This window comes from Gymnogyps californianus, chromosome 2 (genome assembly GCF_018139145.2).
Source record: "Gymnogyps californianus isolate 813 chromosome 2, ASM1813914v2, whole genome shotgun sequence".
In the NCBI taxonomy this organism is placed as follows: Eukaryota; Metazoa; Chordata; class Aves; order Accipitriformes; family Cathartidae; genus Gymnogyps; species Gymnogyps californianus.
In genome coordinates, this window is record NC_059472.1 from 33,233,826 (window position 1) to 33,260,862 (window position 27,037).

At 39.6% G+C, this 27,037-nt stretch overlaps 1 protein-coding gene across 1 annotated transcript; it reads left to right on the forward strand.

Annotated features, from left to right (window-relative positions):
* The first annotated feature begins 1,234 nt into the window (after positions 1-1,234).
* Positions 1,235-26,789, forward strand: PEX2 (peroxisomal biogenesis factor 2). Its single transcript, XM_050891443.1, has 2 exons — positions 1,235-1,340; positions 23,144-26,789. The coding sequence occupies exon 2, from the start codon at positions 23,163-23,165 to the stop codon at positions 24,075-24,077; it is 915 nt and encodes a 304-aa protein (XP_050747400.1). The 5' UTR covers positions 1,235-1,340; positions 23,144-23,162; the 3' UTR covers positions 24,078-26,789.
* Positions 26,790-27,037: the final 248 nt, after the last annotated feature.

The window sequence follows — 27,037 nt, forward strand, 5'->3', positions numbered from 1 at the left end:
CTGCATCCTGTTTTGTGACACCACAAGTAGTCCAGAGTGCTACCTAATTTCTTGGCTGTGAGTAGAAAAAAATGGTATAGAATCCATCAATACGTGCCCATGGAATCCCCCCCACAGCCTCCTTAGCACAGATAACCTCAGCAAGGTATCTGAAGAACTGGGACCCTTAATGTCACCTGTGAATCTGTATTCATGAATACATCAAAACTAAATATAGTTACTGTTTGGGAATAAACAGATCACTGTTTGAGTTTCTTTTAATTTTTATGTTTAATAAACAATGTAGATTCCTCTCAACTTGTTCATACAGTCACATTTTAGAGAGTTCCCTTTAATTTGCTTTCTAGAACTGTAACAGCCAACTTTCCAATGCAGTTTTCCTCAACTAAGTGTATAATATGTTCAAATAATACCTTCTGAGTCACCTAAAACATTTTGGGACCCATACAGGAGGACTTGGCTGTCACTAACACCAGTAACCAACAGATCACCCACGCATCAAACAGCACGGGAGTAAAGCTGCTGCAGAAACACCTGCCTGCAGTACTTACAGGCTGTTGCCTCATTTCCTCCCTAGTCTGCTCAGTTTCTTCTCTCACAGCCCTGTGAATCTTGTCAGTAAATGCTACATAAGCCCCTCGCCCCGCCACGGGCCGCGGCTGCACCCTAGGCTGCCCCCGACTCCAAGCTGCTCGGCCTCACCGCCCCCGCACCACCTTCGGTGACCACCCCGCCCCGAGCCGGGAGTCCCTCCACCGCCACACGGACGGCCAGGGCGAGCAGAAGCCGCTGCTGGCGCTTGCCGAGCTGCAGGTAGCGAAACTGCAGCTCCGCTTCCACCGGGACGCTTGACCGCTCACAGGGCCTGGGAGGCACCCGCTGCCCGGCAGCCCCCACTCGGCCCCGGAGCCGCCTCTCCGCCTGCCTCCTCCATTGGCTCCTCATCCTCACCCCGAGCCACTGATTTGCTCTGCGGCACGTCAGTCAAATAGCCCCACGGGTCACCCTGGCACGGATACCATCCCGGGAGCCCTTCTAGCGCGTCATCTCGATCTCCCAGAGTACTTCCTGCCAAGCCACTCTAGGCGGTTACCTGTGGTAACGCTTGTCTGTGCCGCAGCCGCTCTAGGCAGCAGGAGCTGGCTCTATGACCCGGCGGGGCCTGCTGGTGGGACGGTGCCCGTGGGCCGGGGGCGGCAGCCGGGTGGCGGAGGGGAGAGCCCCCGGGGCGGCCCGAGGAGGCTCCGTCCGCGCGGGCCTTCGCTAGGAGACTCGAGGCAGAGCCCGTCGCGCCCGTACCCCTGCAGAGTCCCGGCGGCCTGGGCCCGGCGGCGGCGCAGGTCAGTCAGGGCGCGGGGCGGGACGAGGCGGGAGTGCTGCCGGCTTTCCCGGCGAGCGGGGCTGCGGCGGGCGGCGCTGCCGCCGTGCGGGGGGCTGCTGCCGGAGCCGCGGCCCTCGACGGAGCTCGGCCAGGTAGCTCCCGCGGCCCGGCAGGCTCGGGGCGGCTGGCCGGGGCGGCGGCGGCGGCGGCGGGCCTGCGGGGCCGGCGGGGCAGCCTCTCTGGGGCAACCCCGGGCGCTCCTCCAGGCCCTGTTTATAAAAACTTGTGTTTCGCCTGCCGCTCTCTCCGGGCGCCTCAGTTTCGTGGGTCCCACTGACGTGCTGTCTCCTGTTGCGTGCCTCGGTATGCAAAGAGACTGCAAGGTTTCCAGCTAGGCCCAGGGTGTAAAGTAAAGGACGGAGCCTGGTAACGTGCTGTGTAGAGAGGAAAGGGCATAATATCCTGGCAGAGGGATATTTTAGTCTGAATTGTTGTTCTGATGTCAGTTGAGAGAGTGAACCGTTTACAGACGTCCAAAGGGCTTTCCTATGACTGCCTGCTATAGGTGGCAAGGTTTCTTATGGGTACTGCCTGCTATAGGTGGCAAGGTTTCTTATGGGTACTGCCTGCTAAAGGTGGCAGTGGCTCCTTTCCACTTTCTGTTAATCTAGTTTTGTGCAGCCTGTAAGTGTAAGTAGCAAACCATTATTTTGCTGCAAAAATAATGTAGATTTAGTCTGAATGGCCAATGTGTTTTGGCAGAGGGATGAATTCCGCTTATGATATAGTCCATACTGAAAACCACAGCACTGTATGTTACTTTCAGTCCCTAAATATATTTCTTGTCTCATCACCTGTCAGTGGGAGGGAAGTGTTCGCCAAGGTCAAAGATGAAGTATGGCCAGTTTGTAGTAAAATCTGATTCCAAAATATTTAGCCATTTGTTTGATTTTACTGGCAGTTAGTGAATTCTTGTCTAACTTCTTTGGGGCCGTTATTAATATGCAGTTCAGCAACAGTTGCTCATAAAGTTTTCACTTTAATACTATTTTTATTCTTTATGAAGATCTATTTTATCAGTGCTTTCTTCTACAAACCTTTTTTTCTTCTTTATGCTTCAGTTCCTACTCATTAGCAGTTTGTTTTTTCACTTCCTGGATGTCCATCATCACTAGTGTACCTAATGAAGTGATTAGTAGGAAAACGGCTGAAAGTGTCATTGCTGGGACATGAATTAGAGTAGCAAATAAACTATTAAGGGGAGTAATAATTCACACCTCTGAATTTTTTTTTTAAGTTTGTTCATACTGCATGAAGTCATCAATTTCAGTTAACTTGCTCTGGAGTTAGAGGGATAACTTCACACCTATAAGATGTATAAATGAACTCATTTAAAAGGCTTTTTTCATTTTTTTTGGTAGAAATGGAATAGACCAGTAGGACACGTAATCAAGAGTATTGGAGGGATTTGACACTTACATTTTAATTCTTCTGGAATTTACTATGGAAATAGATGATCATGTGAGTATTGGAGCACCTACTGTGGTCGCTAGTGCTCTAGCACTAGTTGCTAGTAAGAATACTTTTTTAGAGTTAAAAAGTTATATTCTCCACGAACCCTTTCTTTGGAGAGAATAGCTCATCACTTGTATCTAGTGATGTATGTGGAGAAAAGACAATGCTGCGCATGAGAGATTACACCATGAACAGACTAGTTCAAACTAATTTCAGTGTTCTGTAAAAAAAAAAAAAATCCTTCCAATATTTTGCTATCCTATACACTGCAGTAATGTTTTGAAAATAATTTGTCTTCTTTTGGGTAAATCAGATGTTACTTTTATTGCTAAAAATTGTCAGAAGTTTGTGTCTGCCTGTGTAAACATACTCTTCAGAAAGCAGCAGTATTATTTTTTATTTTAAAAAATCTTAATATTTTAATAGCTTATGCATTTACACTTTAATTACTATGATGCTTATAGTGTTCTCCATGTTGTTAAGCAATTGATAGAGTCAGAGAATTAGAAAGTAGAACACATTTAAAGCTATTGTCTATGAAGGTTTTGCAAGGATCTTATATTTACATCGTCTTTTTTGCCTACCAACCTGGATTGTATTGTGGGAGGCTGAAAGAGGTGGGGTGTTTGTGTACTTTTATAAGTGACAATTTATATATATAAATATATTTTAAAAACCCCAATGTTATGTATATATATTTGCAGTTTTTAAAGCAAGCATTGAGTACATTTATCGAGTACAGAGCATAATGAAATTGCATTAATCTGGGGCCAAGGCAGCTGAAATAACTCTTTGCTTAGAGTTTTGCCTCTGTTGGTAAGTCCTTTTAACTTCTAGGCTTGCCTTGTTTCAAACTTGTGGTTTTTTATTTGTTGAGATCATCCTTTTCACCAAATGAAGAAAATCAGTTCCCATTAAAGCTTCAGTGAAACTTTTAATGTTGATATAATTGAGTAAATAATTAAAATTAGACATATCTCTGCATGAGTGGCAAAGCATCTTTTACTTATGTTAAAATGTTGAAAACTGTAAAGTAATACTAGTGAACTTACACGTATCTGAATCAGCTCATGCTTAAGTCTCTCATAGCTACCCTTAGAACTCTTAGTACAGCAGTACAAGCATATAAAATATCATGCTCTGAATTTATTTTTGAACAGTTTAATTTCTCAGGTAATGGGCCTTCAGATGCATTATGAATCCATTCACTGATTAAAAGGCTGTCAGGTAGCTGGAATGGTATGCCCCAGTTCATGTTGGTAGATTATTAAGGATTAAGCTAGATATATGGAATGTCTGTTTTGTGCAGGGAGGGTGTTTAGATTTGGGAGGGAATTTTTTGTTTGTCTGTTTGAGAGCTCTGTGTGTTTGTCTGCTCTTAGATTCTTTTATTATTCCCCCACCCCGAGACTACAGGTATAATTTCTTTTATTAGATAAGGTAGTGACTTACAGAAAGGTTTTGATACTTACTGTGATTCAGAACATGTAGGAAGCAAATGTTCTTGTGATGGACTAAATAAAACTCAATTAAAACTTGCAAACAGGTATTGATAGTATATGAAGACTTCATTAGACCCTTCATAGAATAGAATGGGAAAGGTAATTTCTATACTCTGATAGTTTTTGACACTGTAACTAATCCAAGGACCTCCATTTGTGCTTTGACATCAAATACTGCAGTGCAAGTCAAGAAAGACGTTTGATCTTCTCCTGTGTTTAATCTTTTATAGTCTTTTAAAGTGACAGTTTTGAAAATTGCTAAAGACAGCTACCCTGAGAATATTTGGGAAGGAAGGAAGGAAACAAGTTTATAGCTATCTACTATCAATACCAAAAAATATATTGTAAAATAAATGACTCTTCAAGATGTAAATAATCAAGGGGTAGGGAGTGATATCTAAATCCAGTATTAACATATATCTGGATATAGTAATGAAGCACATGGTCTTTCAGGAAAAAAAAAAATTAATTACATATTCAAAATGGGAAAGAGTGGGAATGTCTTAACTTTTCCTATTTTTTTAAACATATGAAAGTCATTTCAAAGCTATGAGGTTCAGAGAGAGTAGGGGGAAAGAAAGGAGGGAGGAGGTGAACAGATGTCTGAAGGAAAACTAGTAGTAAATTAAACAGTAGGCAAATCAGTCAACAATTTGAGGTTATAATGTAAGTACCTTCTTATCTATGTGCTTTATTTATATATTGGTTATAATGGCCTACTCTTAAAAAAAAAAAAAAAGATTAAAAAATCCCACAGCACTGTTGCACTTGCAATTTATGTGTTTATTCAGTAAGAACAGAAATCAAGAAGATCTTAAAAAAAAAAAAAAATTGTCGAGCTAACTAAGTGATAAGTTTTAGGCATAAATACAACTTCATTAAATTAGCTTATAAGCATGGTGTGCTCTAATAATAATAAGAAAAATAAGATAATAATAAGAAGAAGAAACAAACATGAATAAGCTTTTGAATTGAAAGATAGCACTGTATTTAATAAGAAATGTTCTTCATATCTTACCAATAAGCTCGTTCTGGATTAACGTCAGTCTAACTGAAGAATAAGATATACTATATTACATTATTTTTAATATCTGACTTCTAAAACTTTTTAGGTATTTAATGATTTTTGGGCAGAGAGTTTTTTTGAAGACTGTCTAGATAATACTTTTTTAATAAAGGAGTTCAACATGTTTGTTTGTTCCAGTTTAACTCGTGTCTCCTTTAAGCTGTATGATCCCTGGCAGAAACTAAAGTAATCTATTTCTTAGTCAGTTACTGATATTAGTGCCTGCTTTCTCTGAGAGCCTGGTTTAAGTATTAGAAAGCAAGATCATTGCCCTGGACTTCAGGAGAGCAGACTGGCCTCTTCAGGGATCTGCTTGGAAGAGTCCCATGGGATAAGGCCCTGGAGGGATGCAGGAAAGCTGGTTGATACTCAGGGATCACCTCCTTGGAGCTCAAGAGCGGTCCACCCCAACAAGTAGGAAGTCAGGCAAAAATGCCAGCAGCCCTGCATGGATGAACAACGAGCTCATAACAAAGCTCAGACATAAAAAGGAAATATGGAGAAGCAGGGACAGATAACCTGGGAGGACTATAGAGGCAGTGTCTGAGCCTGCAGAGATGTGATTAGGAAAGTCAAAGCGTGCCCAGAGTTGAATCTGACGAGGGATGTCAAAGGCAACAAGAAGTGCTTCTGTAGGTACATCATTAGCAGAAGGATGACTAGAGAAAATGTGGGCTCACTGCTGAATGGGACAGGGGCTCTGGTGACACAGGACATGGAAAAGGCTGAGGTACTCAAGGCCTTCTTCACCTCTGTCTCTACTAGCAAAGACCTTCAGGAATTGTAGAACCCAGGGGAAGGTCTGGAGCAGGGAAGATGTACGCTTGGTGGAAGAGGTTTAGGTCAGAGAATACTGAAGTAAAGTGGATATATATAAGGCTCTGGGCACTGATGGGATGCACCCATGAGTGCTGAGGGAGCTGGCTGATGTCACTGTGAGGATGCTCTCGATAATATTTGATTGATCATGGAGATTGGGAGAAGTACGTGACGACTGGAGAAAGCCAATGTCACCCCTATCTTCAAAAGGGCAAGGAGTACCCAGGGAACTACAGGCTGATCAGCCTCACCTCGATCCCTGAGAAGGATGGAAGGTGATGGAGCAGCCAATCCTGGAAACCATTTCCAGACACATTAAAGACAAGAAAGTGATCAGGAGTAGTCAGCATGGATTCACCAGGGAGAAGTCATTCTTGACCAACCTGATAACTTTCTACAATGAAATGACTGGCTTGGTAGATGAGGGGAGGGCAGCAGATATTGTTTTGGTAAGGCTTTCGACACTTGTCTCCCATGACATCCTCATAGGGAAGCTGATGAAGTATGGGCTGGGTGAGCAGACAGTGAGGTCAATATAGAACTTGCTGAACAGTTGGGCACAGGGAGGTAGTGATCAATGGTGCAAAGTCTACTTGGAGGCTAGTAACTAGCAGCGCATCCCAGGGGTCAAGACTGAGTCCGATGCTGTTTAACATCTTCATTAATGATCTGGATGATGGGGCGGGGTGCAACCTCAGCAAGTTTGCTGATGACACAAAACTGGTAGGAGTGGCTGATACACCGGAGGGTCGTGCTGCCATCCAGAGGGACCTCAACAGGCTGGAGAAATGGGCTGACAGGAACCTCATGAAGTTCAAGAACGGAAAGTGCAAAGTCCTGCACCTGGGGAAGATCAGCCCCATGCCCTGGTATCTGCTGGGTGGCAACCATCTGGAAAGCAGCTTTGGAGAAAAGGCCCTGGGGGTCCTGGTGGACACCAAGTTCAAAATGAGCCAATGTGCCCTTGTGGCAAAGAAGGCTAATGGTATTCTGGGCTGCATTAGGAGGAGTGTTGCCAGCAGATCAAGGGAGGTGGTCGAGGATCCTCTCACTCTCCTCAGCAGTGGTGAGGCTGTGTCTGGAGTACTGTGTCCAATTCTGGGCTCCCCAGTATAGGTGAGGCCTGGACATACTGGAGAGTCCAACAAAGGGCCACAAAGTTGATTAAGGAACTGGAGCATGACTCTTGTGAGGAAAGGCTGAGAGAGCTGGGGCTGTTCAGCCTGGAGGAGCGAAGGCTCGGGGGGGATCTTATTAATGTATATAAATACTTGAAAGGAGGGTGCAAAGAGGATGGAACCAGGCTCTTTTCATGGTGCACAGTGACAGCACCAGAGGCAGTGGGCACACACTGAAATGCAGGAGGTTCTGCCTGAGCATCAGGAAACACTTTTACGCTGTGAGGGTGGCTGAGCACTGGCACAGGTTGCCCAGGGAGGTTGTGGAGTCTCCCTCCTTGGAGATGAATATTCAAAAGCTGTCTGGACATGGTCCTGGGCAACTGGCTCCAGATGGCCCTGCTTGAGCAGGCAGGGATTGGACTTTATAAGCTTACAGTAAACATACTGATCCCTTTCTGCTTGCCCCTGTTACCACATTTATAAAAAATAAAAAGGAAGGGGGTAACAGTCAACTCTGAAGTTTTGTCTGTCTTTTTTTCTTTTTTCTTAGCTTGCAGTAAATGCACAAGCACTATTTGGCAACCCACCAGTGGACTTTCACACACATACTTTAGGAAATTCAGAGAGGGAAACCACTCCATACTACTTTAGAATGACTGCAAAAAAAGACCATTTTGCCGGCAAGCTTCGAGAGAGGCATATTTTTCTTTAAGTCACAACCAACTCCATTCTATAAATATTGTAAAGTGTCTGTTGGTCCTTCGCATCATAAATACACTTAACTATACAAATATATTAGCCTTATACATATGTTTAGTATATATTAAGCTGAACAACTTATAAGATACAAAATATGAAAAGGAGGTATTTGCACTTGTATGTAATGTGTGCAGTTAGAAGATGATAAATTCGTCAATTAAAATCAATCTTTCACTAGAATACCCTAGTGTAAATTTCTCCCTAGCAAGGTCTGGTTTCCAAATGTTAGCTTTCCAGGAACAACATCTGAATTCACACAATTTTTTTAGAGCATGCAGAGAGTGAATTTAAATTTCCAACCTAAATTATGGTAAGTTGTGTATGACTAAAAATGGGAATAAACTCAAACTCACTGTATTGCTGCTGCAATTAATGATGACAGCCCCTACAACTTGTTACATCTCTTGAACTGCAGCAGAAGGTTACTTCAGTATGGTGTTTTCGAGCAGGCTGCTTATGCTGTTTTGGGGGGTTTTGTTGGGGTTTTTTGGGAGGGAGTGGATAGGGTTAGGTTTTGGGGTTTTTTTGAGACCTAATAGAATATATACTTTTTCACATAGACCACTGAGGGGAGGAAGAGAAAGGGTGTGGTGCTACAACTCTCATTTTAACTAACTAGTATGCTCTCAACACCAGCTACTCCATGGCACTCCCTGTACTCTTTGAGTAGTAAAGTTAAAAGCAGCAAATAAAAAAAAAAAAAAAAAAAAATTAAAAAGGTGTGTTCTGCTAGGCTCATGAGTCAGATTGTGCTGTAGATGGACAGAGAAGGTAGCAGACTTTCTGTCCTGCAGCTTCTCAGATGAGCTAAATGGTTCCTGCAGCCATGCATCTGACCTACATCTACAAGCGTTGTCAGTTCACATCTGAACTTTACAAAAATCTTCAGGAGAATGAGAACAGAAAGGATGCTATCTCTTTGTAACGTGCCTCTCTCAGAGATGGTGGTAGGGTTTTTTTGGTTTGGAGGTGGAATGCAAGAAATTTGGAGGTCACATTATTTCAGACTGTTTTCAAAAGGAAACGACAGATTTTTCAGAGGAAGAAAGGGTAAAAATTAAGAGAAATAAAAAACTTTGAGATGGAGGAAAAAGAGGACAAATATATTATATGGGAATAGAGAGGAATTATGGCAGTGGTGCAACTCTTGATTCAAGGTTGACTCTGACTGGGTCTGGTCACTTCCTCCTCTCCCTGCAAGAGAGGACTTGTGGAGGTTTTTGGCCTTTGGAAGCAAGTTGAATCACTCCTAATATTCACTGTGTTTGTATCGGTAGCTGCCTGGGAACAGCCTATCTAAAAATGCTGTCTCTGCCACTGCTTATCTCCACTGTCTCCATTTTTGCTAATGTTGGCAGTGGGGTTGGAAAAGAAAGGAAATAATCCAAATTTAAATTCTAAGAAAACTTGAAAAATACATTCAAAAATAATACTATTCAAAAATAATATTATTAATTCTATAAGCAGAGGAGCTGACAGAAGTTATCACAGGAGGGGGCTGGCAAGGAGAAAGGAACTTTTCCTGGAAAGGAAATTAATATAGGGCCATGACACTGTGGGACATAACTAAATCATGAAGGGGAATTCACGTTGGAATTGCAGAGGGATTGTAGAAGCTGTCACAGTGTACAGCTCAGGCTGCCTAGTGAGGAAATTATTATCCCTCTTCTAAACTGTTACTTGTAATATGTGTGTGCAGCCGTGCCAGTGGATTCTAAAATGCTAATGAAGTTACAGGATTGAAGAGAGTGTGGTGAAAGCATATCAGTCTACCTTCATGTGCTTAAAGTTACCATAATTACCAAGTAATAAAACTGTCAGGATTTGGGGACACTGAGCACATCTAATTTTCCCAGCATCCCTATTAGTCACTGTGTATGCCAAACATTTCAAAGTACAATCATATCAAAAAGGTAAGAGTGGGGAGGAATCGCATAGTGTTACTTATTTAAACAGAGGAGCCTCTCACCTGCAAGTCTGCATGAGTCCTACAGTGGACTTGTACAAATAATAATTCTTTTTTTCTTTTCTTTTTTGAAGGCAAAAAGTTTCATCATTCGTGTTTACAGTGTTGTGGTGTTGTCCTTGCATATTCAGCATGTTGGGTTTGAAGACCATAAGAACAGTTCTAGTCAAATGAAAGGCTTGGTTTTCTATCTTGCTATTGACTGGTGGCGGATGTAAGAGTATGATGCTGAGGTTCAAAAGCAGCCAGTTTCATGACTACCTGTTTTTCGTGGCCCTGATGCTCTTCTTACTGGTACTGCACGCATCTTACATGATGCTGTGCTGACCTGTTTGTATACTACATCTGCAGAAAAATAAATTTAAACAGATTTGTTTTCTGCCAGTTTAACATGCAAGAACAGTTCAGTAGAGGGTCAAATGAGTCTTGGCACTAGTCTGTAAGAAAAGGTGGCAATACACAGTTGAGGGAAGATGGGAGGGAGTGACTGTAGCTGTCAGAAATTACATCAGCTTATGTTTCTATAGAACACAAGCCTAAAAAATGAGACACATGAGTCAGGTAAAGTACTGTTCTTTATCCTTCCACCGGTTGAGAGTTCTTGATTATAATTAGATCCAATTATTTATAAGTTATGCCATATAATACAAGGCCAAAACTTAAAACTAACAGTGAACAGGCTTGTCTTTTTATTGCTGCAGGGCCTTCTTGGCTCTAACATATCATAAATATATGTGGTCTGTAACAACATTGTTTTTACGTACAGTCCTCCTTTTGGTGCAGATGTGGACAGAGGTTAATTATGAGTTAGCTATGCATTTAGGACAGATTTTACCTTTCTCATCTAATAAGTATTTCTAATAAAAGGTTAAAGGACGTTATGTTTCTGCAGTGAAGTACTTGGATCAGCATTGTTACACTTGCGTATCGCTGAATATTCATGACTGCAGTTGGTATGCATATGTATGTAAAAAGGACGAAAGTTGGAATAAAATCTGGGCAATGACTGTGTTTCACAAGTGATGAACCTCAGGTGTTTAATGCAAAATTTCAGGGTTCTGTCATCTGTGGTAAATTGTATCAGAGTATATAGAACAGGCATTGCTTCTGAATCCCGTCTACATATCTTCTCAATCTTCATCCTGGCATCTTCATACCTATCTGTTGATCCATTCATATGGATCAGACAGGTAGGAGCAGAACAGAAACACAGAGCTGTGAAATGGGAATTTAAGTTAGATGACTTTTTTTTTAAAGATAGTTTCAAATGGAAGAAAGGTAAGGAGCGGCATGGAAAAGATGCATAAAATTGGGATTGACACTGTGCTTGACAAATAAGGCTATGTGAGATACAATGCCCTTACAACAGCGAAAAGCAGATATTACGTATGTCACAAGGCATAAAGCCAACTTTTCAGGTAAGTAACAGTAACCAGCAAATGAAGAGTTATGGCTGTAACTGCCCACAGTGTGCTCACCACCATGCATCCGTGTTCTGTCTTTGAACCATTCTGAAACAGAGCTGCATACCTCTGCCACAGTGTGATGTTTCACTTGCTTTACACAACGGATGATGCATCTTCTAAGCGTTACATCCTTTTCACTTTTACACATGCAATGCAATATAACTTTCAGTTATCCATCCTCATACCAGAACCTCATGTCCTCATCATAACCAAAATCTCTTCAAACACAAGGGTCTCCCTGTCATCTGCTGATATGATCATCAACAGTTGAGACCTAAATTTGTAGCACAAGGGATCCTTATTTTTCCCATGCTCTTATACCACCTGATACTGGTTTAGTCAGAGATGTTGCCCTTTCCTTGCAAGGGGCTTTTCCTTGCTAGTTAACCATCACAGTCGCAAGTCTGTTAAACTACTCCAACCAAACCCTCCACCGTTTTGATTCAGCAATAGTAAATGTGAGGCACTTCTCCAGATAATTCCCATTACCTAGTTCCAAAGAAAAAGTCAATATTGCATATTGGGCATATATTTTGGCTCTTCATCGTGGTGTTCAAGGGATGTTTTTGAACCATGTTTTTTGGAAGGCCTCAAGTTACAATGCAGCTTTGTTTTGTTAAGCTTTTGGGTTCTTTTATCACTGATTTAATTAAAAGGAACAACAGCTAGATTTCATTTAGTACAGTAGAGAATGGGAATTTACAAGTGCAATTAACACATCCCTTTAGAGATGAGTTTGCAATTTAATGTACTCAGGAGAGGGATGACCAAAAAGAGGAAATAAGATGGGAGAAGACGAGGAATGGGATATGGGATAAAGAAGAATAGTGATTGAACATATGACTTGTTACGTGCTTATCTTCCTATTTATTCTAATAAATGAAAATTAGAGCAATATCCAAAAAGTTGGTAGGATGATGCTGTCTATGGCTTCTATGCTACGGGGAATACAAATGTACTTTGAGCTTTTGTAGCCTTAAATTTAACATCACAGATTTTTAAAGGTAGTATTTTAAATATTAGTTATACAGTAATTAATCTATCAGATCAAGTTGTTTGCATCTAATAATCCGTCTTCTAAGAGTGCTGACTGATCACAAATTTTTCTGAAGTGAGTGGGAGCTCTTAGCATTCAGAGTATCTTGAATGGTGGCCAATAATAGTCTTGGTTGCTAGCATTCATTGAGAGAATGTATTACACTGACGCGGGATTTTCAGTTTCCATCAAATACTGACAGAAATTACTGATGTACAGCTTCTAACTGCACAACTTTCCTACTGCTCTTCATTACTGTTGTGTCAATTCTGGCTCTTCTGAGCTGGTTTTGATTTTGTAACTTGAAGCCCTAATATTTTGGCTCTGGCAGGTAGTTTATGGAAGATAAATCAATGAGCTATCGCTGTTTTCTTGCTGTCTCCGGGCATTCAGCAGTGGCTAATCTCTTATATCCTATTTTATGAAATCTAAGTTTACTGAGTTAAAGTTGGAAAAGCAACCTGTGATTTCAATGTATCTTTCTCTTGTACTTGGACTTCACATTAAATGTAACTGTAGCATTTAGGATTCTGGGGTTTGTTACTAGTTGCTCACTCAACATCCTTAGTGAAAATCTTAATTTCATCTATGGGATTGATTTGTTACACCATCAGTCATTCAGTGTCTTCCTTTACCTTGTCTATTTTGAGAAATAGTCCTGCCTCCCAGGAATATAAGAAAAAAATAATATTTTCTGCGATTGCAGTGTTTTACTGGTTTTTCAATTAGTGTTAGTAGTTATTCCAAATGGTTAAAGAATCAGTTTATGTTCTTTACAAAATGATAGGTATTTAGCTGAAGTATATAGAAATCCAGACAGTAATACAAAATCAATCTTTTGTGAGGTTGAGGTAATGATATAGTGATAAGTTAATTTTACAGTGATTAAGAGACAACACAGTCAGGGCTCCCAATTAGACTTTGATCTGAGGATATTTCTCTCTACACTTGATGAGCAAGAAAGAGATAAGAATTAATGGTAAGACATGAGGCTTTGAGCAGCTGGGGTCCAGGTTCTGTGTTTTCTTATGAGAGTTGATGTAAAGGAAGATTTTAAAATTAACTGGATACATATAATTTGATTTCTCATCTTTAAAGTTTATTGATTTCAAATTGACATCTAAAATATCCTCGGCTATTGAGAGTAACTGAAAAGAACAGTTAAATGGAATACATTTTCATTAAAAAAACCCAAACAAAAAAAAACAACTCAAAAAACCCCCACCTCACACTAAAAAAAAAAAATCTCAGCATTCTTGTGGTGGGTGGAAAGATAGTTTTCATTGCTATCTGTTGATATCCTAACTTTGTGAACATAAAAGGAGGGATAGTAGACCAAGGATATGGCTTGCTCGCTCTCTCTCACACACCCAGTATGTCAACACTGAATGCACAACACTGAATGCATTGTAGCTCCTGAAGAAAAGAGGAACTGTGTGTTAGTGATATTCTCTCTAGAGAGGGTATGATTCCTAGCATGCCTACCACATACTACTTCCCCCTGCCTGTGCCATAGATCTGAATGCTGGGACTTGGCAGAATCTAGTCTGTTGAAAAGGCTAAAAAATGGTTATTTTTAATGTATGTCCTGTTGTTTCTTTGTGTTGAGATAGTTTATAATAATAAACTAAAATAATAATAATGAATGTTAAAGAGACTTTATATATCAGGAATTCTTCAGTGGCCTGGAAATCAAAAGAGTTGTCCAGGCAAAAATAATGCAACATGATTAGTGATGAATATAAAGGAATAGCACAGGAATGTAAGAATAAAGTCAGTGACTCTAAAGAATAAAATAAGTTTCAATTTGCAAAGCACAAGAATCAATGAAAGGGTCCAAAAATCTAAGTAAGAGGAGGCACAAAGGGTCCATTACCTAGATCTGTTATTAAATAAGAAAGAACAAGTCACAGATTTTCAAAGACTGATTCTTTACTTCATACTTTATAAAAGAGATATATTGTGACCTGCTACTTTTATAAAATTAATCATAGACAGGAAATAAGAGTGGAACCAAAGCACAGAAAGAATAGCCTAAGGAATCTTAATATAGACGTGCTCAAGAGGCAAATGCTAATAAAATTCATCCTAGAATGATTGAGGGATTAGGCACCACTTATTTTATTTATTTATTTATTTATTTAATGTCCCGGAGGGTGAAAATAGCCATCGAAATGGGTTTGTGTGTATTTGTTTTTGTGTCTCTCTACTCTTCTGTTAAGAGAATTATTGAAGCTGTCAGTTTTTATTCCAAATAAAGATTCAGGAGTAAATAGTTTAGCAATTAATTTGTATCTAAAAATGTGCAGAAGGGAGACTGTAAAACAGCCAGTATGGTTTGACATGACCTGTTTGTAAGAAATCTCAATCTGTTTCTCCCCTTAGAAAGGATGACAAGCTTAGTAAGAGGAAAACTTTAGGTACAATACAGCTTGATTTTAATAAAGTCTTTTTCCCTACATAAGCAAGCTAGGGAAAAGTAATATCGATACTATCTCCATTAGATGCTGATATTATCAGCATCAAGTTGAAAAATTGCCTTTACAGAGTAATTATCTATAGTACTCTGTCAAGATGAAAAGGCATTAATGAGTTGGATGATCGAAGAGAACACACACTTACAAAAGTTACTGATGATACTAAGCTGGAGAGGGGTTGAAAGTTTGGGGTTTTTTTTTCTTTGTTCTGAACATAAGATCTGAATCCAAAATACTCTTGATGAAATTAGAGAGAATCTCTGAAATCAACAAGATGAAAAGCAATGCAGGCAAGCATGAAGCGCTGCATTTAAGAGGAAAAACTCAAATACATGAATACAAACCAGGAAATAATTATTCAGACAGAAAAATGACAGAAAAAGATCTGAAGACATAGTAGACCTCAAGGTAAATACTAACTATGCTGCTGGAAAAAAGTAAAGGTTTTTTTTCTGGAGGATCATGCCAGGTATGTTGTAGGAAAGAGGACATTGTCTAGTTTGGCAAGTCTTCTATGTGTAGTTGGTCCCCTCACATGACTCACCACTTTTTCCTCTTGAGAAGATGCAGACAAACTGGAAATCGTTCTCCATTGTTGTTGTTTTCTGCTGTGGAATGAAAACCATCTTTATTTGTAATAAGGAAGCTTTAGACTGAATATGAGAAAAAGATTATTTGTAATTATTAGGGTGATAAAACACTGGAACAGACTACCTAGAGAAAGTGTGTAATCAGCTTTCTTGGTAGTTAAACATCTGTCAAGATATTCTTGAGCCTGTGTTCATGCTGAGTTAGGATTAGGTAGCCTCTTGTGGTCCCTTCCATCTCTGCAGAAGTACAGTGCTCAGACTACATGTTTTGGCTGCACAGAAGAGATTATCTAAAATAGTTAAATCATTAACTCAGTGAAGTGAATGGGTGTGCTACTTCTTGCATCCTAAATGCAATTTTAAGTTAGAGCAGTAAGGAATAAAGGTCATTTTTTACTTAATAAAATATATTTTTATTTGGCTTCCCAAAAAGTGTTATGACAAATCGTACTTAAAAATATTTTGAAGCTTCTGCATATAATATATATCTGTCTGTCTTCTAATGATGATGATAGAAAAGCAGGGAATGCAATTGGAGGAGCACTGAGACAGTAGAAACCCCTTGATTACTCATCCACAGTGGAATAGCCCTGTGGAAAAAATGGCACCCTAGGGGTTACTTGGATTTGTATATTTCTGCAGGCAGAGTTTACAGACCTGTAAATTTAAATGTAGAATTTTTGTGGGAAGAATGCATTGACAAATATGCCTGATGGTAATACATCTCATACTGATAGTCCCAGAACAGGTCAATAATAATGCTTATATTGATAGCAGTAATGCAAGAGATGTTACTTGGTATTATAGCTAAAATCCATGTTATCCCCTTAATCATAATTACATTAATATTGACAGGCTGTTGACAATACTCACATTACTATTGATAGATTTCTGTCAATAACATGTTTCCAAATAAAATATATTTATTCATAATTTGTACAATGCTCAATAACAGCACTAACATATACCAGAAGAAATTCCTCTTTCCCTGGTGATATACAATAATTATTTTTTTTTTGTTGCACAATGTACAGTACAAGTGGGATTGTACATTTGTTTAGTTTAAAAAAAACAGACAAACTATAGGTTATTTAAGAAAGAAACTTTCTGTGGGGGTGTTTTCTGGGAGGCAATTTTTAAATTTTTTTCTATGCAATATCTGTGATGGTGTAAAATCAAGGGAGAACCTTTCAAGTAATAGTCTTTTAGTGTTTTGTCATAAAGTGTATTTATGTAACAAGTTAATCACACATAGAGTTTAATATGTATCTTCACCTGATTTTTGACTGTTCAATTCTGATCATATAAGCTAAGTCTGATGGCATCCTTAACTGAGCATTGATATTTGTCTCTTTCATTACTGGGTCTACAATTCTGAGTTAAGTTTTAAAAAATTTAAAATAGATCAAATAAGAGAGTTAAAACAGTAAGGACATGACAAATAGAATTTAATGCAGAAACATGGAGAAAAAACAAAATTCTCTTTGTAGTCTGTGTAGCTCAGCAGGATATGGAATGCAAAAACAGCATTAAAAAAGTACAAGTTAAATGTCTTGACACTTATCGACTGTGTTTATTATCTAGTTTTAAACCAGAATATTTCTCATGTATTCCTACTCTAGGACCACTATTTGTGAAAACAGTACAACTGAAAAATCATAACAAATTTCTGAAAGGATTTTGTATAGAGGAAGTAATTTTAAAAGGGAAAACTTTATTTATTATAATTTATTTATTCTTTATGTATTATCACTTGAAAAAATGGACACCATAGATAAAGAATTGTTCTGGTTTTGGCTAGGATAAGAGTTAATTTTCCTCCTAGCAGCTGGGGTAGTGCAGTGTTTTGGATTTAGTAGGAACATAATGTTGATAACACACTGATGGTTTTAGTTGTTGCTAAGTAGTGTTTATACTAAGTGAAGGATTTTTCACCTTCTCATGCGCAGCCAGCAAGAAGGCTGGAGGGGCACAAGAAGCTGGGAGGGGACACAGCCAGGACAGCTGACCCAAACTGGCCGAAGGGATATTCCATACCATATGACATCATGCCCAGTATATAAAATGGGGGGAGTTGGCTGGGAGGGGTGGATCGCTGCTTGGGAACTAACTGGGCATCGGTCAACGAGTGGTGAGCAATTGCATTGTGCACCACTTGTTTTGTATATTCTAATTCTTTTAGTAGTATTATTGTATTATTATTATTATCATTATTTTCCCTTCGTTTCTGTCCTATTAAACTGTCTTTATCTCAACCCACGAGGGGTTTTTTTTTCGATTCTCTCCCCCATCCCACTGGGTGGGAGGAGTGAGCGAGTGGCTGCCTGGTGCTTAGTTGCCGGTCGGGGTTAAACCACGACAAGAATATAATGACAATTCCCTACTATAGCAAAATAGGGATTAGAATTTAGGCCTCTTTTCTCAAAGAAACAGTTGCTGTTATCCAGATCATTAGGACATTTGCAGACATTTTTCATAGGAAAATACAGATTTCAAACTTTCCCTTTTAATGTTTGTCTATGGGAAGTAAGTATCTACCCTATAAGTGCAGTAAAACCTTAAATCAGTTTGGAAGTAAGCATAGTGTATAGCAGAACACTTCAGCCTGTATGTAACACTAAGCACACTGAAATGTGCTTACACATTAAAATCAAAGCTATATGGATATAATCTTTAAGTAACTCGCAGGGTCCAGTTAACAGCCATGGCCTATGGCAAACTTTCACTGTTCTTAGCAACAAAGAACTTCAGAACAATGCCCGGTTTTATTGCTTGAATTGAGAATGCTTACCTAATTGTTCATCAAAAAGAAACCTTTGCTTACACAGGAATATTATAAGCATAATTTAAAGGATTTTAAAGGAGTACATCTTTATTATTAGTTGCTTATGTTTCTGTCTGATATTCCTCCTTTTCCATATAGTTTGTATAAAAGTGACTTCAAAGTTGAATCAATCTGCTAGTTGGTAATTCAGGAAGAGACATTAAATATGTCACAGTTAAACAGTATGTATGGTGTTGATTCTAATTTTTTGAAAAAGGAGACTCGTTGGATTTTGCAAAATTTTGAAGGTTAACAAACAGTGGTTAGACTTGTTGGTTCAAAAGTGGTTCTCATTTTCTGTATACAAAGTTCCAACCCACACTGACAAGTTCACTGAAGTTATTTCCTTCAAATAAAGTTCTATAAAGGATCATGGACATGAAAAGAGTATATTGTCACAGATCAATTAGATTCTACAACGAGGCATGCACAAATTTTTGGGAAGGTCAAGCTCCAAGTTCTGGGGAAGATCTTTATGACATCTAGTCCATCCTCCTGTGGAAATTGGGGATAAATTCAATGCTAGAACAGGTAGCTTAGGGCATCATTTGGTCAAGTTTTAAGAATCTCCAGGGATGGAGATTTCACAGTCCCTCTAGCCAAACTTCCAATTTCCTTATGTCCAATTGGAATTTCTCATGTAGCAACTTACAGCAGTTGCCTCTCTCTTTCACTGCATCTCACAGAAAGATTGGACTTAATCTTCTCTGTAAGCTTTAGGTAGTGGAAGATTACTATTAGATCACTTCTTAGCTGCCGTATCTTCAAGTCGAACAATCTGAGTTCCTTCAGGCTGTCCTCATATATCAGATATTGGGGGTCCCTGATGATATTAGTGGTTAGACTCTTTTTAGTTTGTTGACATTTCTTTTGTACTATTGGTAGAAAAGAGGCAAAACTGGACGTAGTATCCCAGGTGTAGACTCGCCAATGCCAAGTAGAGAAGAATAAGCACATCCTTCAGTCTGCTAGCTATACGCGTGCTAATGCACTCAAGTAGGCATTATTGCCGCAAGGATGCACTGGTGGCTTATGTTCAGCTTGCCGTCTACCAGAATCTCCAAGTCCTTTTTTGCAAAGCAGCTATGCAGTCAGTCAGCTCCCAGCCTATAGTGATCCATGGGTTTTCTTGAGTATTTCATGATCCATCATAATCTTGTGTATTTGACACATTTTCCTTAAACTTCAGAGGGTTCCTGATGACCCATTCCTCACTTGCCGAGGTTTCTTTAGATAATCTGGCTATACTGGGGGGGGCGGAATCTGCACAGATTTAGCCTACCTTATTTATGAGAAATCTACAACAGCAATTTCTTGTAGCACCTGGGATAATGGAAGACAGGTGGAAAAAATGGTTGAACTGATGTTTGAAAAGAGTCTTAGTAGATGGATCAAGGAAGCTGTTTGATAAGATGTACCTTTCAAATAACTTCAGGATTTTGAAAGGGGATTTTGTGTATTGGGAATTGTATAGAACACTAGTAGGAGGGTAACTGAAATGAGTGGAATGGAGTGAAATGAATAGAAGGGACTGAGGTGTTACCAGAAGTGAGGAAGACACTAGACTTTTAGGGGTTACGAGTGAATAGCACTAAACCAGAGTGACAGGTTCCAGAGCAGATGGTTATCAGAGGCTGTGGTTCCTAAAATGGTAGTGGGATGAGAAGATGAGGGGCAGGAGGGCGGATAGTCATTGGAGCTGGAGTTTTTGAAGTGATGCAGCAAGATCCAGCAGGGGTTGAATTGACCCTTTGATCACAAAGTGGAGGAGATAAGTTATTGGGATGATACTGGATAATGCTTTCCAACCACACTTCCTGTGCTTCAGTGCTTACTGCAGAAAAGACAGAAGTGTGAGTGAGACAGGCTTGGGTGTACTGCCTTTGTATACCCTTGTATGCTGGCTTGTCAGGCCAGTGTGGGTTGATGCAATGAACCCCATAGCTGTTTGCCCAGAGGAGATGGCCTTATACTACCTTCAGCCATATTTTGCTTCCTGATGAGGAAGGAGGAATTTAAAGAAACTGAGTGGAGCTGTTGTATGCCCTACCCATGTAGCCAGTCTTAGTTAATTGGAAACTACTGTTGTACAGCGTACATTAAGAACAAAACCATATTTCCTGTTAGCTTTGCATGATATTTTCCTTACAGACATGACCAATAGTAGGTATAGAAAACAGTAAGAATGCTACAAATAATCTTTTATATTGCGTTTTAAAACTTTTGGTGCACTCCGTTTCAGCAAACGGTTATTGTTTTGGAGGATTTTTTTTTTAGTATTCTTAGCATCATTAGCAACCATTCCTATATAGGATCCTATACAGCATCTTTTATTCAAAGGAGTCTTGTGTTACAGCAGGTTTTCGTCTTATAAATAAGGATTTGAAGTACCACCTTCTGTACTTTCTCCAGAAGGCTGTTGACCTTTGCTTGTCTGTTATGCAAAGAATATGGTTTAGAAAGTTGTATTGGGTTTGTGTGGCAAGGTTTTGGTAGCGGGGGGGCTACAGGGGTGGCTTCTGTGAGAAGCTGCTAGAAGCTTCCCCTATGTCCGATAGAGTTAATGCCAGTGGGTTCCAAGACGGACCCGCCGCTGGCCAAGGCCGAGCCAATCAGCAACAGTGGTAGCACCTCTGGGATAACATATTTAAGAAAGGGAAAAGAAGTTACAGGGGAATAGCAGCTGCAGCCAGAGAGAGCGGAGTGAGAAAATGTGAGAGAAACAACTCCGCAGACACCAAGGTCAGTGAAGAAGGAGGAGAAGGAAGTGCTCCAGGCGCCTGAGCGGAGATTCTCCTGCAGCCCGTGGTGAAGACCATGGTGAGGCAGGCTGTCCCCCTGCAGCCCATGGAGGTCCATAGTGGAGCAGATATCCACCTGCAGCCCATGGAGGACCCCATGCCGGAGCAGGCGGATGCCCGAAGGAGGCTGTGACCCTGTGGGAAGCCCGCGCTGGAGCAGGCTCCTGGCAGGACCTGCGGCCCCGTGGAGAGAGGAGCCCATGCTGGAGCAAGTTTGCTGGCAGGACTTGTGACCCCACAGGGGACCCATGCTGGAGCAGTCTGTTCCTGAAGGACTGCACCCCGTGGATGGGACCCACACTGGAGCAGTTCATGAAGAACTGTAGCCCTTGGAAAGGACTCACGTTGGAGAAGTTCGTGGAGGACTGTCTGCTGTGGGAGGGACCCCATGCTGGAGCAGGGGAAGAGTGTGAGGAGTCCTCCCCCTGAGGAGGAAGGAGCAGCAGAAACAACGTGTGATGAACTGACCCAAACCCCCATTCCCCATCCCTCTGCACCGCTCGGGGGGGAGGGGAGGAGGTAGAGAGAATCAGGAGTAAAGTTAAGCCTGGGAAGAAGGGAGGGGTGGGGGGAAGGTGTTTTAAGATTAGGTTTTATTTCTCATTATCCTGCTCTGATTTGACTAGCAATAAATTAAATTAATTTTTCCCCAAGTCGAGTCTGTTTTGCCCATGACAGTAATTGGTGAGTGATCTCCCCGTCCTTATCTCGACCCACAAGCCTTTCGTTTTATTTTCTCTCCCATCCAGTTGAGGAAGGGGAGTAATAGAGCAGCTTTGGTGGGCACTTGGCATCCAGCCAGGGTCAACCCACCACAAACGTGAAATATGTTGCATACTACCTAAAATATACCACTTCTTCTAAATCACTTCGGGTTTTTTATGTGGACAAAAGGAACCAAAAATCAGTTACCCCACAATTTTGCATTACTGAGGTGTTATCCCTATTTTGCTCTTGCAGTTTATTGCATTTATTTTCTTAGTCACAGAATTCCAGATACAATAACATTTAAACCAATCAATTTTAAAAAAATTTTTTTTTTCTCTGTAATGCTTGAACAAGAGGAGTATACATTTGTTGAAGTTGCTAGTATACATTAATCATCTTGCCAGGAAATTTGTTACATGACAAGTAGCACAATCCCACACCTGTCAAAAGACTCTAGAAAATATATGCAGGCTTCAGTGATGTACTGTATGATAATTTATGTCTGAATGCTGAATATTTCTTTAATCTCACATAATGATTCTTCTCTAAACAAATCACTGCCTTTATTTAGCAAGGTTTAGCATTCCCACCTTAATTTTCATCCATATCTTTCTGTATGTAATCCTTAAATTTGTTAGTATTTCTAAGATTTTACTTTCAGCTGCAGCTACTGAAGTATTCATGTGGCAATATTTTCTATCCACCCCACTGTTCTCTTCTGGATTTTAGTTAGTATGTTCATTTTCCCTATTTCTCCATAAAACACTATATAGCTTTACAATTCCCATTTCTGATCTTCTATTTTAAGGTCCAATTAAATATTACAGTTATGCCCAGCAATTTTTTTTTTAATTTATACAGTGAAATATTAAATCTGTGGAGTTTTTTAAATATCTGGAAGGTGTTAAACACTTCTCTATAACCAAATACAAATGTTACTGTTTGTGAGAAATAGTCCAATATAACTTCTTTTGAGATGAAATTTTATACTGTTAATGTAAAGCTTCCTGAAACGACTTGTGGCATACTAATAGCGTATTAATATAGCATTCTGAAGAAGCTTTTTTGTTATTTCTTGTTTACAGCTGGTATAGTACAACTTTGTTATCTTTAATAAGAATAAAAATAGGAAATGCTCCATTATACTAAAATCTATTTGTGTTTATTCCTAGAAAGTTTTTTTGTGAAGAAATGGCCTCCAGCATTGGAAACGAAAAGAGTGTGAATCCTGTGCTTAGAATAAGTCAACTTGATGCTCTTGAACTAAACAAAGCCCTGGAACAACTAGTGTGGTGCCAGTTTACCAGCTGTTTTCATGGATTTAAACCAGGGGTCTTGGCTCATTTTGAACCAGAAGTAAAAGCATTTTTATGGCTTATATTATGGAGATTCACTGTCTATTCCAAGAATGCAACTGTGGGACAAGCTATTCTGAATATTCAGTACAAGAACAACTTATCTCAGACAGAGAAATACCAACCTCTGAGCAAACACCAGAAGTTATGGTATCTTATTTTCACTGTTGGTGGAAGATGGTTGGAAGAAAGATATTATGATTTATTTAGCAATCGTCAACTGCAGTCTTTCTGCAAAATTAAGAGGTATATTAACTTTGGAGCTGGACTTCTTAAACTCTGTGGACTTCTAAATTTTCTGATTTTTCTTCAGAAAGGAACATTTGCAACGCTTACAGAACGCATTCTAGGAATTAGGTCAGTTTTTTGCAAGCCGCAAAGTGTTCGTCAGGTAGGATTTGAATACATGAACAGGGAGCTTTTATGGCATGGCTTTGCTGAATTTCTTATCTATCTGCTACCACTTATTAATGTACAGAAACTAAAACTTAAAATTTCTTCTTGGTGTTTGCCTATCGGAGGTCTTTCCAATAGTGAAAACGCATTAGCAGCTCACTGCAAGGAATGTTCACTATGTGGGGAATGGCCTACCATGCCTCATACCATAGGCTGTTCGCATGTTTTTTGTTACTACTGTATTAAAAGTAACTATTTATTTGATATGTATTTTACATGTCCTAAATGTGGCTCAGAGGTACACAGTCTTCAGCCACTGAAATATAAAATTGAAATGACAGAATTGCATGCCTAATATGAGGTTGATTTGGTTTTATACTGTACATGAAATATTAGGTTGAAGAGATTAATGGAAAAATTCAGAAATTATTGTAAACAGAAAGCTTAAAGATGGTTTTGGAGACTATAATTTGTCGTAACATATGTCTTTACTGGTCTTAGATTTTTACTGAGTAACAGTGCCAACTTGCCTCTCTGAAGGAAAGAAAACAAAGGGATTCGCCATCTCTTCTACTCTCTCAGACTGCTTGATCCCAGTTTGGTACCCCTGTGTTGTCAAGTCATTCCTTCTTACATCTGGAGTCTGTCAGCTTACCACTTCCTAACTGCATGCTATATACTTCCCTCAAAGATAGAGAAGATGCCCAATAAGCTTTTACCCATTTTGTGGATTTTCTTAAGCTTACTGTAAAAGCTTCTGCCATATACCAACTTAGCTAGTAGATGGATTTAGTGGGAAAGTCATCCTTGTCATGCCTAAAGAATAATTTTAAATTTCAGTATTTTGAATTTGAATTCCCAGTGTGATGTTCCACTGCAAAAAGGAAAGGTGTAAGATGAATTGTCATCTCAGCAGATTATTAATAGTTTTCATCATATTCAGCCACCATAACAGGCCATACTCTTTCTCTAAATCAGAATTGCTTTCTTACCAATAGACCATAAGCTTTAAGTGATCCGTCTGGTAGACAGATAGATACTCAATAGTTAACATGCCTGCAGGAGATATAACCACTTCCTGTGCAAATACGGTACGCCTTCTAGACCTTCCTGAGATGACTGAACTCATTTTCTCGGTCAGCTATATGTCTGTGATCTTCAGTGATGTATATGTGACCACCTCCCATTTCTTCCCTATAAAGCTGAGGGACGCAGTCCATCATCCATTGGAATGTGGCAGCTGCCCAAGGTAACCCACATTCTTCTGAGTGAGAGACACTGGAGAAAACTGTACTCACAAGATGCTGTCTTTGGGACTTGCCATTTGTCTTTTTTTAGTATGGTCAAGGTGGGTGCCAAACCTCACTAATAGCTCACTACTGCACAGAAAAAAGATCAAACACAGTTATGTGCATGTAGACATATTAAAAAAATAGGTAACTCTTCCTGGTTTTTACTATTACTATTTGCTTTCTCTGTTGGCTTTGCAATGTTTTTGTTATTCCCTGTTTTAACACTTTATCCATTTATTCTCTGACTTGATTTTATAAGATTTATTATTTTTTTGAAAATTGCAGTCCTTTTTTTAACAAGAGGCCTTACCTAGTAGTGTCTCATTAACACAAAAATACATGGCATCCTTTTTTGACTCTTAAATCAAATTCCCAAAAACTTATACAGTTAAATTGAGTAAATCACTTTATGGTGGCTGTGTTCTTGATTGGCTATCATCAATAGTCCCAAAAATAGTATGGTAGCAACTGATCCAATATCTTTGATCTGCTTTTATGAAATGGTTTATTACATTCTTCAGTGTCTGATTAAAACAACCCACCAGCCTATTTGTTTGAAGGTCTTAAATTCTAAGTTTTGATCTTTAGAGTGACACGCAGCGCTTTCATCTGATGCAATTATAGTTAGCGGGTTTCTAAGTATCTTTGGGCAGCCCAAAACTTCATTAATTCTGCTACTGTTCTGTGAGTCAACAGAGACTTCAGAGCAACTGCTTCCAGATACTGTGCCGCAATATATTACTTGCCATCAAACGTGTGTATCAGCAGCCTGCCAAATTTCTGTTATTCGCTGTTGCAATTTGAACCCGCAGCTACAAATCTGTCTGTATTAGGAGTATCAAAACTGGCAAGTCTGTTGGAGAATATCCTGGAGTCACTTACTGGTCCTGAAGTGATTCTGTATGAATTGTCCCTCCACATCACTTAATAGTTCTTCCCAAAGAAATGTATTAGCAACCCTGACTTCGAGGTGTTCTAATGTCTCCAGAAAGGATCATCAGCATTTCTGCTACCTCTCTAACTCTCCTTATTAATTAAGATTTGTACACATCCAAAATCCAGTGTTAGTAGTTTATAATCATTGCAGACCTTTGTTTCCTGTGGACTTCATTCCTTCTGAAGTCACAGTGCAGTATTGTGTCAAAAGAGCATGAATTTTCTCTATTGGACTCTGTTAGGTGTCCTGTTCTTCTTACGTAGGAGTTAACTTCTTTCCTATTTAGAAATGTTTCTTTTTCCTGAATATTGAAAGAATGTTATCTTCCTTTTTCATTCCACCTCTCTTTATCCTGCTGTTTGGTTTACTTAAGCTGTATGAATTTCCTGAGGCTTGTTTTGTCTCTTGCAGCTTCATGCAGGTGAAATTCTAGTAAAATGTATACTGTTTTTCATCCTTGTTACAGTATCAGTACAAAACCTGTTTCCAGAAGTTTTGTACCTCTATTGTACAGCTGTTTTCTGCTGGCTGTGCTGTATTGCACTTGGCTTCCCTGTTTTTCTTCTGGAATTGAACTTTTGATACCTAACTTATGATGCCTTATTATACCAGAACATTGGCCTACTACTGTAGTACCTCATCATCAGTGTGTTAGGTTTGGAGCCCATAGCACTGACCAAGTTTGTAAAGTCTATGTCTTGTGGCATAAATAAACAGTTTGCGTTACCCTAAGATCCTAGATCCTAAGGTGTGGCTTTAATTCTTTTATTTTCCATGCAAGTAAGCAGGTACTATGCCTCTCACAGAAATAGAAGGTTTGGGAAGAGAGTGGTTCCTTTCATCAGATACAGAAATTTTTTTTTTTTTTTTTTTTAATCTACCATGTGGTGAAACCTTCGTTCAGTTGTAGTCACAACTCAGATTGATGAGACCAAGGTTTCAACTTGCATGTTGAAAAACTACTTGCTACCAGGTTAGCTTTTTAGGACTCCAAAGTCAATGCTCAGCAGCTTCCTCATAGCACTGTTAAGTTAAAAATACACCTTTTTTTATATTGTAATTCTGTTTTGTTGCGTCTTGTGATAT